The 18,224-nt window shown below is 33.3% G+C and overlaps 1 protein-coding gene across 2 annotated transcripts in view; it reads left to right on the forward strand.

Annotated features, from left to right (window-relative positions):
- The window catches only part of KLHL1 (kelch like family member 1), a 356,958-nt gene that overhangs the window by 299,882 nt on the left and 38,852 nt on the right, over positions 1-18,224 (forward strand). For both annotated transcript variants that reach the window (XM_041730855.1, XM_041730856.1), the window contains exon 8: positions 17,274-17,436. In XM_041730855.1, coding sequence (XP_041586789.1) covers positions 17,274-17,436 — 163 coding nt within the window. The remainder of the gene's footprint in view (positions 1-17,273; positions 17,437-18,224) is intronic.

Genomic DNA, 18,224 nt, shown 5'->3' on the forward strand with positions numbered 1-18,224 from the left:
TTAACATGACATTCAGCGATCACCAAAATTTAGCGTTTGCTTCATTCTGCCCTAAACTCTACTATCTTCTGCTACTACATCCCGGTATTTATCACACTCACTAAATGAAATACTAAGGTGAAAACTCACACAACTGTTTCACTTTGTGCAAGGCCTACTTTGCGCAACATGTTGCCTCCCCCCAGACTGAACCTTCCTCTCGTCCCTGACTCAAAAATTCTTATTCATCCCTCAACAGATGCATCTAATGTCATTTCCTAGGTAAAGTCTTCTTTTACCACTCTTTGCAATGCTATTATCCTCTTTCATCTGCTCCAATTTTACAGTGGGTGTATTATAGTACCCATGATTATAGACCATGATTATAAAATTGTGCATTTTTCCACATTTAGTGTCCTAGCTTTTAGAAAGAGGTTACGTGATATTCATTTTTATTTAACTGCTCACAAGTGCCTAAAACATTGCTAGCTCATAATAAAAACAACACACACACACACATTTGCTAACATAAAGTGCATTTGATGATTTAACTTTTAGATGTATATATATTTGCAATAATTTTTTTTCAAAATTGATAGTCTACTATAAAACTGGTTAAAAGACATGATTAACAAAAAAATTGAAAAAATATTGAATAAAAATGAACTCTGTAAAATGAATGTAAGATACTGTCATTGGTTATAGAAAATTATTAATAAAAACTTTTTACAAAATTAGTTCCCCATTAAGAGGAGAGCTATACTTGTTCAACCATACCTGTTTCTATGTGTACTTGAAGTTCAAGCATATTTTTTTTTCTTTTAGTCAATAAACCTAGAAAAAAACTCAGGAATTTGTAAGTTCAATCAAGAAATATTTAGTTAACAATTAACGAAAGTATAAACAAGATCTTAACTAATGAAGTTGTTAATTACTAGGGTTTTACATCACTGGAAGGTCCATGTGTATAGAAATAAACTATGCTCAATTGTGAGAAAAATTAATCTCTAAGACAAAGTGAGATGGAAAATGTTTTTAGTACTGAAATGTGTTTGATGACTGGAAATCACTTGCTATGTTAGTCTTGATTTTATACTTGATAAAATATCTCCTTTAAATTTTTAGACACTTGTTTAATGAAGATAGTGGTACAATCTTCTTTTCATCTGCTTTCCTAATAGAAAATTGTTTTTTTCTTAAAAGAATGAAAAGTGTGTAATTACTTGCTTTTAAAATCTTGTTTAAAAATGACCCAGAATAAATCCAATGATTCAAGTATAACTCAAAATATATTGACTTAGAAAAGTTAATATTCTGATTAATTTTTGGTTTGTAATGTGGAAATTAATTACTCCTTTATTCTGATAGTTATATTACTCTATATGAAATAATGGGGAGAAACATTTTTTAGTTCTAAAAATTGTTTCACTTTACTATTCACAGTAAATACAATGTCTTAAATAAAGCATCAAATTTCTTTTTTATTGAAGTATAATTGATATACAATGTTATATTAGTTTAGGAGTAGAACATATTCATTTGACATTCTATACATTACTTAACACAAACCATGATAAATAAACCACGTTATTAAATATTATTGACTATACTCTCTATGCTGTACTTCTTATCTCCATGAATTTTTTATTTTATAACTGGAAGTTTGTACCTCTTAATCCCCTTTATCTACTTTACCCATCCCCCCCCCCCCAACTCGTCTGGCAACCACAAGTTTGTTCTCTGTATTTAAGAGCCTAATTTCTTATTTTGTAGTGATTTTACTTAATAATTTGGAAATTTATTCTGTGAGCATCTATTAAATAATTAATATTAATTCAACATTATGGATACCTTAATTAAATATGAACAAGAATCAGTATAAATTTCTCACAGAGGAAATTTCTTAAAGCTTTATCTTCTAATTTTCTTTTAAACTACTGTACAACCATTTCCATATCTTTAGGGAATCTGTAATATCATATGCTGCATCTCAAACCACTGAAGAAGATTAGTTTGTTATTCTGGGCTTTAGTTTGCCTAATTAATCAATTCTTTTCATTCCTTCTTTTTCCTTCATGGCTCATCCACCCATGCCTCTGGTGAACACCCACTTATTGAGTGTCCACTAAGCCTAATTACAGTTGCAGGTGCTTTGTGAGATATAATAATTCATACAAAACAAAACAAAACTTACTTTCACAAAGACTATTTCTTAGGAGACACAGACTCTGCATTACCTTAATACAATCTAGAAAAATACAAGCTTTATTTAAAAAAAAAATTATCAAACCAAGTTGTGTTCTTTGTTGCTTGGTAAGAAAAAAAATTTATCTCTTAAGACTTGAGTAGAGATTTGATTGGAGGGTAGAATTTTCATATGTGACCATAGGGGAAGATCTTTCATAGAATAGGACACAATATAAGAGATCTCATGAGAGATAGGATACATGGAACAGAGATGAAACACCAAGTATTGCATTTCACTGATTTAAAAACTTACGGATATTAGTGATAGATACAATTTCAAAAGGTCAAAGCCAGATATTGATCAACTTATTATGTCACATGATGAAGTTTTCTCTTTTTTCTCAACAGTGGAAAATCTTTGAAGCTTTTGAGCAGGGACAATCTGTGCTGCCACAAGATTAGTGCCAATGTCAGAGAAGCATCAGAAGTCAATTGGAGGGTGCCTGGGTGGCTCAGTCAGTTAAGCATCTGCCTTAGGCTCAGGTCATGACACTAAAGCTCTGGAATCCAGTCCCATGTCTGGCTCCCTGCTGGGCAGGGAGTCAGGGAGTCTACTTCTCCCTCTGCCCCTCTCCCTTCATGTTCTCTCTCTCTCTCTCTCTGTCTCTCTTTCTCTGCCCCTGATAAATAAAATCGTTTTTAAAAAGTCAATTGGAGAACATAGATATACAGGTAGTAAATTGAATTAGAGGACTACTACAACATGACATCAGATTTGAATAAAATTTAAATTATGGAGAAAAAAAAGGAAAGAACATGTACAAGATATTTTATAAATAGAATTTCCCACTGAAAATCAAAAATTTATTTCTCACAGTTTCAGAGGCTGGTAGTCTGAAATTAGCTTGCCTATCTGGAGAGTTTCTGGTGAAGGCCATCCTCCTGGCTTACAGATGGCTGCCTTCTTGCTATGTCCCCCTCCATGGTTTAGAGATAAGTTGTTCTTTCTTTCTTCTTTAAAGTCACCAGTCCCATGATGAGTACTTCATACTCATGACCTAATCTTACCCTAATCACCTCCCAAAGACTTCAGCTCCAAATACCGTCCCATTGGGGGTATAAATGCAATGGATCAATTTGGGAGGAGGGAGAGACACAATTCATTCAATTCATAGCACTCTCTTATTCTTTCAATCTCTCATGCATCTGTGATAATGTCTTCCTCATGCCTAATCTAGGTTATTTTTAGTATCCCAATTTTTAAAAGCAGGTATATAAATATCAAAAAACTTGAGTGATCTGTTCAAGAATAAAGCATTGGAGCATATCTATTCTACCTACATTAGTTTGTTTTCTCTTTCATTAAGTTCAACTATTTTATTTTTAATAATAGTGTCTCCCTAATGGAATGTTTGTTTTACTTTTTAATTTGAAAATATATTAAATATTACTTTTTATCTCCGAAAGTGTGTATTTTCCATTTAAATAATGCATAGTTTTATACTAATCAATTAAGTCAAGTTAATTAATTTGATTGTTCAATTCTTCAGACATAGTTATATTTTTCACTATATCTTTCTAAGGCTATGAGATGCATATTTAAATTTCACACTATAATTGTATCTTTATTACTTCTGTCACTTCTAATAGATTTCACATTTGTAATTTAGTTATGTCTTTTGGTGCAAACAGGGTTTTTCTTGTGGGGAACTTTGAAACCAACTCTGTATAACTTGTATATCAATTTAGCCATATCATATATCCCTATGTATCCTTGTATGACATTAATGTTAATGCAAATTATACATTTTTGAGGGTGCCTGGGTGACTCAGTGGTTGAGTGTCTGCCTTTGGCTCAGGTAATGATCCTAAGTTCCTGGGATCAGGCTCCCCACAGGGAACCTGCTTCTCCCTCTGCCTTATATCTCTGTCTCTCTCTTTATCTCTCATGAATAAGTAAATAAAATATTTTTTTAAAAATTCTATATTTTTGTTCACATTTGCCTGCCTTTTAATTTTTTTGCTAACCAATTTGTTTTCCACTTTTATCACTTTATATATGTGCTTACTGGTAATATCATGTGACTGATTTTTGTTAACCCAATCTGAAAATCTTTTTACTTCAAAAAATAAGTTTTTTTTTTTAAAAAAATGAGTTTTTTCATGGTTAGTATCAAAGCTAACATACTGACCTCCTCCTCCTCCTCCTTCTTCTTCTTCTTCTTCTTCTTCTTCTTCTTCTTCTTCTTCTTTTCTTCTTCTTCTTTCTTCTTTCTTCTTCTTCTTCTTCTTCTTCTTCTTCTTCTTTCCTCTTTTCCTGCTTCCCTTCTCCTCTTCTTCTTCTTCCTAGCTTATCTTAGTATTTCCCTCTTACCTTCCTGTATTTCCATAGATTTAGAAGATGCTATTTATATCATTCTCTACTCTTGTTAATTGGAGGTTTCAATTTATTATTAAAGTGCTCTTTTAATCAGAAGTATTTGGCTCTCATATTTTAAACCAAATATTTTTGAGCAAGACAATTGTTCTAAATAAAATTCCGCTAATTCCTCCCAAATGCCAATAAAATAAAATACTTAGAAGCTCAGGAATTTTACAAGGATATATCCAAGTATGCATTGTTTTCGTTTTTTCATTAATCCTACCTGGAACTCAACAATGTTTCAATGTATATATCAAGATTTTTCTTCAGTGAAGAAACTTTTCTTCTAGCAAATGAAAAAATCATAACATCAATATGTCCCCTTTTACTTCCAGGAACTGCTATTATTCACATATTTATTCTCCTGAATTTTTTTTCCAGTCTATTTTGTTTTAGGTCCTCATCTATTTATATATTCTATGCCTTAAGCTATTTCTTCCTCATTATTTCTCAAGGCCACTCATTTGGATCTCAATATCATTCTTCCAACTATATTTCTGTATTGTTTAATAGAAATCAATATATTTTTAAGTAGATATATGAACACACACTATTTGTTTATTTATTTATTTAAGACTTTATTTATTTATTGGACAGAGTGCACAAAGGGGGAGAAGTTGAGGGAGAAGCAGGCTACCCGCTGAACAGGGAGCCTAATATGGGGCTCAATCCCAGTACCCTGGGATCACTACCTGAGCCAAAGGCATATGCTTAACCAACTGTGCCATCCAGGCACCCAAAACACACACTTTGTAAAATCACCATTAATTTTCTTTTGTGGTTGCAAATAAATTCCCTTACAATTTCCTTTCTTTTAAACAATTTGGCAGTTCCTCTGCAATTCTATTTAGATGAGTAGGTTTATAGATTATTCTACTTCTCCTCTCTGGCAACTGGGCCAGAGTTGTTTTTTCTCCTTGTGGCAGCAATTCCCAATGCTCAAATTATTCCCATCTTTTAAATTATGGATGCTGGTCCTCAACTCAAGCAAATTTTATCACAACCCTTCTAGGTAGAGCTCATGCAAATATAAATATATTTTTAATGCATAATTTTATTTTAAATTTTTGCTTTAAGATTTTATTCATTCATTCATGAGAGACACAGAGAGAGAGGCAGAGACATAGACAGAGGGAGAAGCAGGCTCCTCACAGGGAGCCCGATATGGTACTTGATCTTGGACTTCAGGATCATGCCCTCAACCACTGAGCCACCCAGGCATCCCCATAAATTTTTAACTAAAAATATATTTATTACATATATAATTATAATTTTTATATATTTTATATTTCTTCAAAATATATTTATATATCATATATATGTATATATAATTTTAAAGTTTTCCTTGATTAATCTAAGAACAATTGTTTATAAGTTCATTGTGTCTCAGATTTAGGTGACTGGAGTACCCTAATTGTGGAATTCTGACAGATGGTGAGAAAGGCATCATGGACTCAGACCTCAGTGGGTCTGTTATGAAGAAGCAGTGCAACCATCAGTTTTCTGCTATGGATACTGGATAGGCAGAGGTTCCCTGTTCTGCAGATTCTTTATACTGTCCCAGCCTCAGAAGATTGAAGCCATCTGTTCCACACATTTTTGGCTTCTTGGGAAGCCAAAGTCAAGGAAATCCAAAAAGTCATTTGAAATAAATGTCAGCCTTCTCTTTAGGGATCAATATCTATGATGCCAACTTTTTTGCTGGATTTGCTTTTTGATGACTCTTACCAGTAGACTCTAGTGTGTCTTCTAGAAACTTATCCAGCCTATGTCCTGGGAGCCCAGCAATCTTATAGCCTCATTTCTGCCCAGTAGCCTGAAAATTTCATCCCTCTTTACCTCCCAGAAGCAAAAATTTGGAGTTGGAAGTAAAGAGGAAGAGAATTTTGTTCAAGTTACCATGGTCCCAAAGCACTTCCCTTTAATTTGATTGCATACTATGAAATTAACTTGCAAATGAAGCTTGACTTAGATACAAATATATCTAGAGTAGCATTGGTGAAATATTTCACCTTATTTTTAGTTTCATAGTATATGAAATTATATGAATGCTATATGAAATATATTAGTCTATAAAATAGTTTCATATTATACCTAGAATCCTCTGAAAATTGATATTCTCCACAGGAATATCATTTTAACTGTAGACTTCAACATTTAAAGCATAGGTACAAAATACAAAAATAATAACTTAGCTCTGAAACGTTTACCATATATATTATGAGATTTAAAACATAATGTAAATTGTTGCTTAGAACAATCCAAAGAGAAGAGCTCATATCCCTAATTTAAAGATTAAGAAGTGAGAATCAGAGGTTAAGGGATTTTCACAAAATCACACAGTTAATAAATGATTAGACTTAATATAAACAATCTTCAAAATGTATGATCTTTCCACCACACACCTATTTCATTTTCATTTAGCATGAAATCAGAATCATTTCCCCAGTTTTATATAATTTAGCAGTTATTTAAATGTATCAATAAGGTATAATCACTAAGCTATACATAAAAGTGAGACAAGATAATCCTAATGAATGAAATGCATGAAATACTTTAGAAAATTAACTACTTCCACATTACTGTTCTTTTAAATTACTTTTAAAGTCAATACAAATATAGAGAAGTAATACAATCATGTTAAAGCAGTATCTTTATTAACTGGTATCCATCATATTTTAAATACATGATAGTAGAATATAATTAAAATAGGAAATGCATATATTGGTACTTAATAAATAATCTGGATATTATATATTTATAAAGTATTTAGTACGCATATTATATCTCAGAATGAGAATTCAAATAAAAAAGTTTGCAGAGTCATTGATAAAGGAGGGACAGAATCTTACTAAAAGCATGGGAAATCTTACAGAAAGCTTCTGATTTGCATTAGATCTGAAAGGGACAGAATTTCATTAGATGAGCTGAAGTACAGAATGTTAAAGTTCAGGGAACATATGGGTAATGATAATACATCAAATGATAAGGGATTTGGAAATGCAATAAAATTAAGCCTGGACAGGTGGAATGAGGCCAGGTTATGGAGAGTCAATGTGCAACAACAGAATCTATAAAACAAGTGTATTAGCAAGAAAGTGCCTGACTGACTGTGTTCATGCTAGCATGATTTTTCAGGGAGCACTGTTAAGAATATAAAATTGAAAGTATGAGAGGCTGTTGGTACACACTGGCAGTGTTATATTAGGTACTCTGGGGAGTACATATATAAAACACAGACCTTGTTGTTACAGTTTACAACCATTTGGGAAGGCAAGATATTAACATTCAGAAAATAGACAATAATGGAAATTTTCATAGGACACAAAATTTGTGAATTCATTCATTTGCCAAAATACTTTGAACTTCAAGTATGTGTTAGATGTTAACACATAACCAGGCATGTGGTAAGCCTGAATTAAGCCTAGATATGCCCCTTCCCTTATTGAATTATAAATAAATGAGGAAAAAAGTGTATTGGCATTTTATGTAATTTGGATCACACATATTTGTTTTTACGTCCAATACTAACATTCTGTGCATAACCGTGTATCTTTGAGAACAGTACTACAACCCTGGGAGAAACTGGTTGTTCTAAAAATTATATTGAGTCTCATTTATTTTTTAATCACCCTATCATTCCTTAAAGGAGAGCAGCTCCTTTTACCTTTAAAGGTACCTTTATAGGGTATCATTCAAGAACAATTATTTTCAAATATTTTTATGTCATTAAGGAAAGTGAACTTGAACCCTCAAGATGCTGATATTGTCATACGCAATAAAGTGTATTATATCTGTTTCAGTAGACCCTAGCTATAATGCAGTAGAGAGCAATCTTTAAGTAGGACAATTGCTTAGATAGTAACATCACATCAACTGAATTTACAATATCTTTGCCAGTAGTCAGGTAGGATATCTTAAATTCTGAATTTCTGTTGTGAAAAATGTCAACAAATATTCTTATTTGCTGCATTAATGGATCTTGATTTGTCAGCTATATTGAATAGTAAAATCTAGATCTGGTTCTTTCAATACTTCCTCCATGATGTGTGTCCCATATCACTAGTTGTATACCAAAGGCCATATTTACACAATGACATATTCCTTACATTCATCTAGACAGTAGAAAAGATTTTTTAATGGCAGTTATCACTTGTCTCTGCACATAGTACCTGCAATGATCTAAACAATGAAGTCAGATTAATCTAATTAGAATACAATTCTAATAATGCCACTCTCCAGCATGAAACCTTCCTCAGAGTCTCACATAAAATCAATACTCATGGGCAGCCTGGGTGGCTCAGAGGTTTGGCGCCCCTTCAGCTCAGGGCCTGATCCTGGAGACCTGAAATTGAGTCCCATGTCGGGCTCCCTGCATGGAGCTTGCTTCTTTCTCCCTCTGCCTGTGTCTCTGCCTCTCTCTCTCTCTCTCTCTCTCTCTGTCTCCCATGAATAAATAAATAAATCTTTAAAAATCAAATCAAATAAAATCAATACTCATTAAACTGCCTTCTATATCCTGTCTGCCCCCCTCCCCACTGTTTTTTTTTTCAACTTTATCTACAACCTTTTTCTTTTAACAACAGTATTAATTTAACAGTATTAATTTGGGTTCACTAAGCAGTAGATACCAAGATGGGATTAGCTGTTCAAGAGATTTTTTTGGAGAAAACAGCCTTGAAAAATCCAGAGGGTAAAACAGACTTCAGACCATTGTGCTTGACCTAACTTCTCTGAAGAGAAAAGGGGAAGATGGAGTATAGGGATTGGGTAGAAAGCGCTTCTGACTACAACCCAGTTCTAAAAACAGTATGGCCAGCCCCAGAAGGGAGTTCTACAGGCAAATTTTCAATACAGAGATCCCTGTGTGTTGTAAGAATGGGCCTGCATTAGCACCTTCACCATGCACAATCACTGTCTGAGAATGGTTGGTAACAAGCGTGGTCTTGGTGATTGCAGAAAGCAACAGTCAATTAGAGGTGGGCACATTTTTATGGTTGGCATAACAATTGATTAAAGTTGTCATTTGCAGCCAGCTTTTTTACTTCTGTGTCATGCTCAAATGATTCCCTTCTCTTACAATGTCTTACTTACATCTGTGAGAAAATTAGAGCCAACCTTTAAACCACAGTTCACTTGCCTCATCTTCTGTAATACCCTCTCTAATCACCCAATTATAACCCACAGCTTCTGTAACACTTCTCTGTCTTACCTCGATTATAATTTTTGCCTTAAAAGTCAACAATGCATAGCAACAAGGAAAGCTAACATTTAGAAGAATAGCCCTTCAAAATCTATTGTGATTGCTTATTTTTCTTTAGATGTATACAACATTAGTAGATTCCTACTTTAAACAATGAGTAAATATTATATGAAATCATCCCAAGGATTTTCATAAGAGGAAACATATATTTATTTGGCAAAATATTTAAAGAGGGCATTTTTTTTTTGTGGGAGGTTTTCAATCAGTATTTTAAATTGCTTACAAGGGAGTAAACATAAATGGAACCCTCAGAAACAAAGACTATATAGAATAGTGGAGTGTATTTAAATCGTTAACTAGTTTCTTCACAAGTCTCTCCCATATCCCTACCCTGATATCATAGACTGAAATTTGATGAGAAGACTTAGGGTCTTGATAGACTGCTACCATAATCTTCATCATCTTGGATACCTACATAATGCTACATATGTGCCATATACTTTTCTAAGTGCTTTGCATAAATTACTATATTCAGTTCTTAATACAACCCTGTGGCGTAGGTACCATCACTAGCTCCATTGTACAAATCAAAAAACTGAGGCATGAAGCTAAGTAACATTTCCAAATCACATGGCCAGGATGTATTTTTTAAAAAAAGACAAAAAACAGACATGTGTTGGTAGAATGCTTGAAGAAGGGGTATTAGAAAAGGGATCCAATAAATATATCTTCTTTTGAAAATATTTCCTGAGTCTTTCATTTTTTCTTCTATTAACTCCTACCACATATGATTGGCATAAACTCATCCATGCTCATTTCTCTACACCACATTAAACATGGAATTTTTGAAAAACAAAGGCGGTTGTATCATATCTCTGCTTTAAAAATTTTAGTAGTTTCACATTGCTCTTAGGATTAAAAAAAAAAGAAGAAGAATTCTTGTGGGCACATAAGGTCCCACACTGCATAGTATTTTAACTCTTTGGGCTGACTGTATATCATACTGTCCATCCCTTAACTGTCCAGTTTTCTTGCTACACTGGCCCTCTTGCAGCTCCTTAGACAGACTCTGCTTCTTTCTACCACCAAGGCCTTTATATGATGTTCCTTCTGCCTAAAATTCCTTAACCCTCAAATGAATCCTATTATTTCCCCAGGTTTTAGCTCAGTCATCACTTTTGTACTTTGGAGAAGAAATGCCTTTTATCCTATGGACAGATATTAAGGTAGCACCTATTTGTGGGCTTTATTAATTTATACCTCTCCCCTCCTCAACCTACTGGGCAGTCTGTGAGGAAATGGACTGGTAGAAGTTATAATTAGTGGAAAAATGGATGGATGATGAATGAATCCAAGAAATGGAAACTGTATGGTAGCAAAATTGGATATTGGCTGACTACTAAATTTCAGTGACAACCTTGATTCCATATTATCTGCCCCTACACAAACAACATGCATGAAAGATCTTAGCAACTTGTAAGGTAGATTACTGGTTGGAGACCTAATGGTTTTAGTACAAATGCCATTTTCTATTGTGGCAGTCATTCTCAATCATGATTGAGAACTCAGTTAAGGATTCAGTTAAAAGTTCTCACCCCAGGGAACTTTGAAACATCTCTGTGGTTAGGCATCATCTCAGTAGTCCAGTCAGAGAAGAATTTCTATTTCAGACATTAGTATTTTTTCAAAGGTTCCCAAGTGATTTCAATGGACAGCCAAGATTGGCAATCACAGTCTCAGTTAAGGAGAGAATGGGATACAATACAAGGACATAGTGTGTTTTCTCTGCAGATCAAGCAAAAATAAAAATATATCTAAGGCTACATGATTTTGTAGGATTGCATGAAAATATCCCTATGCAACATAATCCATTTAATTCTGCCTGGAATCAACATTTAAAAATTATATATGTGTTAATCTATTAGTATTTTATATCATAATTACATAGAAAGCATTTGCATATATATTATATGCATATACAATATTGGATAAATTCTCACAGAAACTATATTTATATATATACATACATATATCACACATATACATGTATATGTACATGGATATGTATTTAATATCACTGAGAATATTTTAGAATATATATAAATATATATGTTTTACTTATCTATTTCTCCATTCCCAATTATGTGTGGTTTTTTTTTTTTTTTGGCTTAACTCTTTGCACAAAACAAAAATATACCTAAATGAACTATTATTTAGGGGTCTATTGCTTCTGAACTAAAACTATTTGATAACACTGTAATTAAATCACCATAATCATTAGTTATAAGTATTTACTAGGTGTTACTATATACGTCACGGTGATTTTTAAAAACAGTTTATAAAAGAAGATAAAAAGTAAATGCATGTCTAGAAGACAATATACAGGGATGCTTGGGTGGCTCAGCAGTTGAGCGTCTCTGACTTTGACTCAAGGAGTGATCCTGGAGGCCCTGGGACCAAGTCCCACATAGGGCTCCCTGCTAGGAGCCTGCTTCTCCCTCTGCCTATGTCTCTGCCTCTCTCTGTGTGTGTTTCTCATAAATAAATAAATAAAATCTTAAAAAAATATAAGACAATATACATATTAATAATAAAATCTTAAAAAAATAGAAGACAATATACATATTAATTTAAAAATATTGAGACATCTGTAAGATAATAATTAGTAATATTATAATAATTTATTTGGTATACTTAAGTCAACAGAAATTTAAATGTATTATTATTCACTTAAAAATAAATATTCTCAAAATAAATAAATATTCCTACATAGACAAAAAGAAATATCATTTTTTACAAGCTAATACTTTTGGAATTATGCAATTAATGGAAAAAATACAAACAAAAAAAGCAACACTAAAAACTGCCTTTCTGTTATCTGTTAAAATATGTTCTCTTTAATTTGGAAAAGTTTAGGGCTTTGAATAAAGTTAGCAATATTTTATTTCTTTAAGGTTTTATCTATTTATTGATTTAAGAGCAAGAGAGGGATCCCTGGGTGGCTCAGCGGTTTAGCACCTCTCTTCAGCCCAGGGCATAATCCTGGAGTCCCAGGATCGAGTCCCATATTGGGCTCCCTGCATGGAGCCTGCTTTTCCCTCTGTCTGTGTCTCTACCTCCCTCTCTGTGTATGTCTCTCATGAATGAATAAATATAATATTAAAAAGAGAGAGAGATAGAGAGAAAGAGCACAAGCAGAGGAAGAAGAAGAAGCAGACTCCCCTGCTACGCAGGGAGCCTGACCTGGGGCTCAATCCCAGGACCCTGAGATAATGAGCTGACCCAAAGGCAGATACTTAACCAAGTGCCCCAAATTTAGCAATATTTTAAATGGATGATATTTAAATGGATGATATTAACAAGTGTAGAGAAAAGTTTCTTTTTTAGGAGAACAAAATAAATGTCTGGTTGTATTTACATGGATTATAGTAAAATAAATATTTTAAGGTAAATTATGTGAGTAAAATTAAATTTTACTTTTTTAAAGATTCATTTATTTGTTTTGAGAAAGAGAGAGAGAGAGAGAAAGTGAGCATGAATGGGGTGCAAGGCAGAAGGAGAGGGACAAGCAGACTCCGCACTAAGCACAGAGCCCAGTGTGGGGCTGGATCCCAAGCCCCTAGGATTATGACCTGAGCTGAAGTCAGGAGTCTGATGCTTAGCCCATTGATCCAACCAAGTGTCCCTCTAAAGGAAAATTTTACTAAATATTTTACAGCAGAGGTCTTAAGGAGAATAATATGTGCAGGCCCTATAGTTGAAAATATGTAAGTAATTATGTGTTTTAAAAAAGTATAATTTGGTAACATAAAACATTAAAAAGACATTTTGAGATTCTTTATCAGAAATAATCATTCAATTGAGACATGAAAATATGAGATATGAGACATGAGAAAATAAGACATATGAAAATATGTCAATTAAAGTATTTTTTAGTGCAGGCTTAGTATTGTTACTGAACAAAGCACAGAAAAATATTTTTACACTGTGAAGCTTTACTGCATCTGTAAGATAATTTTGGTAAACATAAATAAATTTAATGTATCATTCCAATTTTGAAATTATTCTGGTCCACTTATCATCACAGCTGCAAAATACACAAATCAGTCTGTAAGGCATCCAGTAAATCGGTGGCATTTTATACATGTTACACTCTAGGACTGAAACATGTTTATAAAGTCAATCTCAAACAGTTAAAAAAACAAATCACAGATCAATGATTTTTATAGGATATATATTTGATTAAGTAGTTATTGGATTGTATTATAACTTGTAGTATGATACTCCAGAACCTATTTTGAAAGAGAACAATAACCTGTGTCTTTCCAAACCCAATAGAAATTTGTACTCAGACAGAAATATGCAAGTGGATGATTACCTCATCCCCATAAAAACACTCTCCACTCTTATTTTCAGATACCAAAAGCTTCTGGTTTTCCTTCTACCCATCTGGCCATTTCTTCTCTCTTTTGTTCTCTTTTCTTATAATTGATATTAAAGTCACTCAGGGCTAGATTCTGGTCTCTGTTACCTTCTCTCTTAATACTATTTTCTTAAGTGACCTTATCTGATTCTATGCCTTTAAATGCCATATCATTGCTGATATATCCAAAATTTAGACATGTACCTCCAACACTGACTTGAACTTTTGACATGTATTTTAAACAGCCTTTTAAAATGCCCCACTTAGATGTCCAATAGCCCCTCAAACATGATATCTTCAAAATGTAGTTCTCAATTTTTTCATTCAATTCATCTGTCCATGAATCGTCCTTTGTATTAATATACTCTGATCCAATCCATTAGCGTGTTCTAACAACAAACATCCAGAATCAGAATAAATCTCAAATATTTCTACTCTTCTGTATTTATTCTTTAACCTACTAGTGCAAGCTACCATCTTCTCTTTTTTGGATAACTGCAATTTAACCACCTCTCTACTGCCACCCTAAAATTACCCCAATCCATTTGCTACAACACCACCAAAATAAGTATTGTGGTGATCATATCCCTCATTAATAAACACTTCAGTGATTTCCCTTTGCTCTTAGAAACAAAATCCAAATTCATTAGATTCATGCTAATATCTGGCCCTTTCTGATGGATAGATCCTTAAAAACTTCACCGATGTTTAATTTTGTCTTATTATAATTAATTATCATTGAGACATGTGAATGATTGTACAAGCTTTTGTAAAAAGCCCAAAAGATATATCCATATCCTTTGGAAATTTCCCCCAAATATTTAACATTTATTCATCTCTTCTGATTCCTACCTCTTACTTCGAGCTGTCTAAAGAAAGATCAACATCCAAAGATGCCCTTTGATTTTTGGCAATCACTGAGTCATAACCATGTCCTCCCTATAAGTATCTATTTACTGATGTGTGTAAAATAGCATTCTTAAGTGCATATGTATGAGAGCTTTTGAAACCCTAATCAGTTACTTTAACCTTTGTTGAATTATAATTGTACGATATGTGTGAAGGACTTGCTCACTGTGAATAATGTACTTATTCCATTTTAGTTAATATTCATTGATCAATGTATATAAACTCAATGAGGGCAGGAACTTTGTTTGCCTTGTTCAACTCTGTGTTCTTGGCACTGCATCTTTGGTACTAAGAACAATTCTTGACACATAATAGACATTCAAATGAATGAGTGAATGAATGAATGAATGAACAATAAGTCATTTTATTTTCAGGTTTGTGTTAAAAGACAGTTCTCCAAAGGTCTCTCACATTTCTGTACAACTTTCCAGGAAGGCATTGACTGCCTAAAAGGATGTTAATATAATGGAAAGGCTAAAATAGAGAGAGTTCTTCTTTCCAAAGTGAAAGGCAGGCATGCTTAAATGCATGAAGATAATATCTCCTTCTGTAGTAAATAGTTTCTACCCCACTGCTATTGTGTGATAGGTTTATTGATCATTGTAAATTTATTTCCTTTCTCATAATACAATCCACTGCATGTTCAAGTTCCAACTGATCCTTGTCAAGGCAAAAAATGCATTAAACAAATTTAACAAGCAAGGGAGACTTTATTCAAGGCTATTGCAACAGGGGAGAGAGGGCCAGAATTGAGGCTGAACTCAACCTCACCAAAACAAAGGGAGGAGGGTTTTTAAGAGCTCAGGTAGGAGAAAAAAAAAAAAAAAAGAGCTCGGATAGGTGCAGGGGATCATAGGCAACCTGTTTGCTAATTGGTCTTGCCCAAAGGTAAGGTAAATTTTCTATCGTCATGACAAGAGGTAGTTTTAGAACTTGAAGCAAGGTGCCAACTGATGTTAGGCTCTCAATATTTTCTTGAAGTTTACATTTCAAAGAAATAGTTCCTTGAGAAAAAGGTCCTGGGTTTTAACACAAGTGGGAGGCATTTAAAAAGATTTCCATATAGAAAGGACAGAGAAATAATGTACAATTACACGTTTTCTAAAATAAATGCTCTAAGGAAAATGAGGTCAGGGCCCTGGAAACAAGAAGAATCTTGTCTAAATTTTGGTCAAGCTAAGAGAAATGGTAAGGTCATCTTGGTCATCCTCCTTGGGTCATCCTGTTGGAACTAGGGCTTGAAGAAGAAGAAGAAGAAAAGTGATATTCTGACTATTGCTGTTATTATATAGAGTAATGAACTATCTTTTTCCTCCGACCCAGGAATCTCATGTCTTCTACCAATATACGTAAATTAATGGCAGTCTAATTTATCAGCTGGCAAGTAGGGTAAAATCATAGACTCTTCAAAGCCCTTGACAATCAGACTTTGAACTTTGGAGGAAAATTTATCAGAATTTCTCTATATATAATGAAATCATTTCAGCCAATATTAACATGATATTTAAATATTTAGCAATTGTTAACATTTAAGAAAATTCATCTATAAAGAAGTGAATATAGTGGAAAAGCTATATACATATACATATATACATATAATATATTATATATGTATATAATCCCCTTCCATTGATGACTCATTAATATGTCTTAATTGCTAATGTTTAGTGATTTCAGCTTATAATAAAAAACGCATCATTTTCTAACCTTTAGATCACTTTATCATGAAGTTACCAAGAAGCCAAAACACAGAAAATCCCACCCTGAATTTCAAATTGATAATATTGCATTGCTTTAAGGTAATATAGCTTAAAGTAATAAACTACTTCAAACTGCAGTATAGAAATGTTCTTCAAAAGTAGAGGCATAATATACAGCATTTCTGATGTTTTAGAATTTGCTTCTTCATAGAGATATAAATAAGAAAATTTATTTTCTTTTATAAAGTATCTAGATCTCATTTATTTTTAGTTCTATTTTTTCACTTTAATAAAAATGATATAATTAATAGTAAATAGTTTCTACCCCACTGCTATTGTGTGTGTTAGAGCCTACTCTGAATTACATCACAGTTTTTACTATTAATCTGATTTTTAAGAATCTCAGTGTGAAATAAATCCCATTTAGTTTTCATTTAATCTATGTTTTAGGTGTAACAGTACTCGAAGGTCCTATATATGCTGTGGGAGGCCATGATGGCTGGAGCTATCTGAACACCGTGGAGAGGTGGGACCCCCAGAGTCAGCAATGGACGTTTGTAGCCAGTATGTCCATTGCCCGAAGCACAGTGGGTGTAGCAGCGTTGAATGGCAAGTGAGTAGATTTTTATTCTTTTATCTGAAAAAAACATTTTTTTTGAAAAAAAAATTTTGAGTAAGTATTCTTTTAAAATAACTTTTAGTAATCTGACTCAATAAATATCTCTTTAAATATTTTAAGATTGGTATTTTTTTAAACTTGTCTTCTTGGATAATTGACAAAGACTGCATGTTGCTCTGGTTGTCTCTCCACATAAAACAAAACTAAAACTTCACATTAACTGCCAGTTAAAGCAGCATCAAATATGTTCCATGAGAATTATTTCCACTAAAGATCTGCATATTTACCTACTTTCTGGTAAAATTATCTGAAGAGCTTTCAAAATGTTATTCAAAATGTTACTAAAAGTTTGGTGCTTAGTCTATATTTTTTGCATGACTATACCTAGTGTGTTCACTTTCCACCATTTCCATTTCTGTAGCCCTAAATCAGGAATTCTCAGTCTCAATGCTGCTGAAATTTGGGGCCAGATAATCCTTTATTGGAAGTGAGGCTCTGTCCTGTGCATGGCTGGGTGTTCAGCAGAATTCTGGGCTTCTAGGCATTAGATACCAGCTCTACCTCTATCCCAGTGTGACAACCATAAAGTTTCCAGACATTGCCTAATATCCTGTGAGGATGACAAAACATGCTCCCTCTTACTCCCATGAGAACCTCCTGCCCTAAACAAAGTTAATAACACATTGGTCCTGGACAACTGCAAAAGTTTAATTAGTTAACCAAAAAGTCAACAAGAGAACACTACATCATAAATGTATCAACTAAAGGAACAGGGTGCCTGA

Source organism: Vulpes lagopus, chromosome 16 (genome assembly GCF_018345385.1).
Source record: "Vulpes lagopus strain Blue_001 chromosome 16, ASM1834538v1, whole genome shotgun sequence".
NCBI classification, from domain to species: Eukaryota; Metazoa; Chordata; class Mammalia; order Carnivora; family Canidae; genus Vulpes; species Vulpes lagopus.